Here is a 3,683-nt window from a genome sequence, read left to right as displayed (position 1 = left end):
ATTAATTCTTTGTAAATAAAAACTCATTTATAACTGTTAATAGGTTTATTAAAAGATGCAGTAAAATTTAACTTCAATTAAATATTATGCCTCATAAGAAAACAGTATATATATATATAATAAAAACGAATATATATATATAAACGTATACTTAGTTATACATGCTCTTTATTAATTTGTTTGTTTGATACTCTAGCAAAGTCATTAAACGGGCAATTAATAAATCAGTTGGGCAACACATAATAGCTTAATTCAAATTAAATGATATATATCATTAAAACAATTATATATACTAAAAATCTGTATATTAGTTATATATATCTTTATTAATTTGTTTATTCAGTACTTGATTTATTAATTGCCTATTTAATGACTTTGCTAGAGTATTAAACTGATTTATTAATTGCCCGTTTAATGACTTTGCTAGAGTATTAAACAAACAAATTAATAAAGAGCATGTATAACTAAGTATACGTTTATATATATATATTAGTTTTTATTATATATATATATACAGTTTTCTTATGATGCATAATATTTAATTGAAGTTAAATTTTACTGCATCTTTTAATAAACCTATTAACAGTTATAAATGAGTTTTTATTTACAAAGAATTAATATCTTCTTTTAATTAAAAACATACAAATAATTTATAACAATTTATTAAGTCAAAATTTTATGATATTCAATGTTATTTCAAAAATATACATTGAATAATACATAAATATTTCTCTTATCTCTTAAGTTTTAATAAGTTAACATTTCTTTCTTTTAATTTTTATTTACACTAAAAATTAAAACATAACATAACATAACATAACATTCATTCATCAAACTCTTCCCAAAAAAAAAAAATATATTTAATTTTTTTTTTTTTTTTTTAAATTACAAAGATGTATATATATATAAATAAACAAACAAAAAAAAATAACTTTATTTTTTTTTTTTTTTTTATATATATAGGACTAGCGTCAGTGCATGGCTAACTTGTACGTATACAACTAGCAACTAGCTTAGCATGCTACAAAAGGTTAATAATACCTTTTATTAACCATAAACAAACAAATTAATAAAGAGCATGCATAAATAAATATACGTTTATATATATATATATATATATATTTGTTCTTATTATATACATATATAATGTTTTCTTACGATGCATAACATTTAATTTGAATTAAATTTTACTGTATATTTTAATAGACCTATTAAAATGTTATAAATGAGTTTTTATTTACAAAGAGTCAGTATATTCTTTTAATTAAAAACATATTTACAATTTATAACAATTAACAAAAGTTAAAACTTTTATTTATTTAGTGTTATTCTTTTTTAAATATATACATTGAATATAACATAAGCATTATACTATTTATATCTTAAGTTTTTATATAAGTAAAAATTAATTCTCTATTTAATTCGAACAAACGCCAACTGACAAAAAAAAAAAAAAAAAATAACTATGTATTTTTTTTTTTTTTAAAACTAGAGTTAGTGCATGTCTAACTTATACATACACGACTAGTAAACTAACTTAGTATACTATAAAAGGTTAATAACATCTTTTATTAACTATCAGGCAATTAATAGACTAGATAAATAATGAAAGATTTTCAATGAAAAAATTTTTGAAAATTTTCGTTGTCCAATCGGATCAATTTTTATTTTAAAAAATAAATTCGAAATGAAAAAGAAAAACAAAAAGAATTATGTTTTTTGTTGATAGTTAATTCTTTTTAAATATTATAAAAATACAATTAATAAACATAACTTATTTACTTATTTTAATAAAGTATTTTTTATAATCAATAATCTCAATGAGGATTTAAATTTTTAATAAAAAAATAAAAGTATAATTTTATTAAAGTAAATGTCTTTTAAAAAATAATTCCTTAGTTTAGAAAATTATAAATATTAGTATAATAAATAAAATTATGAAAATATAATAAAAAAAACTTATTATAATATAATAAATAGAATATGCTAATAACTAATTTGAGCGAGTAGAACAAGTTGAAATGTTAGATTAATAATTAATAATATCAAATGATGAAAAGGAAAAGCTACAAAAAAAAGAAAAAGAAACATTTAAATTAATGCATATATGCATATAAAATCAATCAATCATTTTAATTTTAAATGTATTCTTTCTCTTTGAAATAAAAATAATAATTAAAAATCTCATCAACTAATTATTATGTTTAATATTTTATGTTTATAATTTAAAGTTTTACTAACAATTTGGTAATAAATTAAATTATATTATAAGTCTTCTATAAAAGTAATAAACAAAATTTATAAGTAAGCTATTTAAAATAACTTTTTATTCCTTCTTATTTTATTTATTCTAATTTTTAATTATACTTTATGATATAAATTCTATTTTGATTTATTTTTCTTAAAAGTTTAAAAATATGAATCTTATTTAAGAATAATTGGTATATATAAATTCTACTTAAAAGCTAAAAATAAACTTAAAAGGAATTTTTTCCTAAAAAAAGTACTTTTACATTTAAAAAGTTCAATATATGAATATGAAAATTAATAATATTCTAAATACAATTAAATCTATTGAAAATAATTACAGTTCATTTTTTTTTTATTTCGTTTCTCGCCTCGCTCTTGGTTTTCCTTTCATTTTGTTTCCCATCCCGCTCTTCGTTTTTTTTTTATTTCGTTTCTTATCCCACTCTTTTTTGCAGTCTTTTACGTATTTCTTAAATAATTTATATGTACTATCTTTATATTTTGTCCATTCCTTTTTTTTCATAATAAAAAATTTAGAACATTCTTCATCCGTAGAAGAGTTCTCCTTTAACTTCTTATATTCATCAACAGCATTAGCACGAAAATCATCTATGTCTCTTTGCATTTGATCATACCACTTTTGGAATTTATCTTCTTCCCATGATCTTCCATGTAGAGAACATCTTATATATTCAAAAAAACACATTTCTTCCCACTTTTGAAATGCACGGCTTTTTAAAGAAATTTCCTCTTTTTTAAGAAATTCAAAAAAGCTTTCCGATAAAGTATCTATATGTGCAAGATTATCATTATCCTTTAATTCCATCTCTGCTAATATTCTTAAATGATCTTTATTGAATTTGATCACATAGATACACAGAATTTCCTGTTTGGATAAGCACTATAATCAAATTTAAAAATTAAATGCTTAAATGGCTACATAGATTAATATAATATTAATTTAAATAGATATTTTTATATAAAAATGAATAAATTTTTGATATGAATTTTGCTTTACTTCTAAAAGAAAAAATAAAAAAATGAGATATAACATGGTAAAAAGTTTGAGAAGAATAGGGATTGCGCAGATTCTCTTTTTAGTTATCCCCTCCCTATTTAAATCTAAATGTGTTGAGTAATTTTTCATATTCATACTATTCGAAGCTAGAATCTTTTTGTTTAAATCTTCAATTAATCCCTTAAAATATATTTTATTTAATTTATATATTTCTAAATTATAATTCTTTCTAATAAAAAACTTTTTTTAATATATTCTTTAGTATAAATTATTATTATATAACTAAATTTTAGATATATATTTTCAATATGAAAGAAAAATGAACTAATAAAATTGCAAAATCATATAGAAATACATAAATATATTAAAGAGAAAAAATTATTTCAAAATTTTTATTTATATACATTTATTCAGA

General features: G+C 18.8%; 1 protein-coding gene across 1 annotated transcript; it reads right to left on the bottom strand.

Annotated features, from left to right (window-relative positions):
* Positions 1–2,602: 2,602 nt before the first annotated feature.
* Positions 2,603–3,403, bottom strand: PRELSG_0005400 (Plasmodium exported protein, unknown function; the record flags this gene model as incomplete). The annotated part of the gene is made up of 2 exons (XM_028676557.1): positions 2,603–3,151; positions 3,269–3,403. The coding sequence occupies 2 exons, from the start codon at positions 3,401–3,403 to the stop codon at positions 2,603–2,605; spliced, it is 684 nt and encodes a 227-aa protein (XP_028531242.1).
* Between the last annotated feature and the right edge of the window lie 280 nt (positions 3,404–3,683).

This window comes from Plasmodium relictum (assembly GCF_900005765.1).
Source record: "Plasmodium relictum strain SGS1 genome assembly, contig: PRELSG_00_v1_61, whole genome shotgun sequence".
NCBI classification, from domain to species: domain Eukaryota; phylum Apicomplexa; class Aconoidasida; order Haemosporida; family Plasmodiidae; genus Plasmodium; species Plasmodium relictum.
The sequence above is the reverse complement of the archived record's forward strand: the minus strand, read 5'-3'. Positions and strand labels throughout refer to the sequence as shown.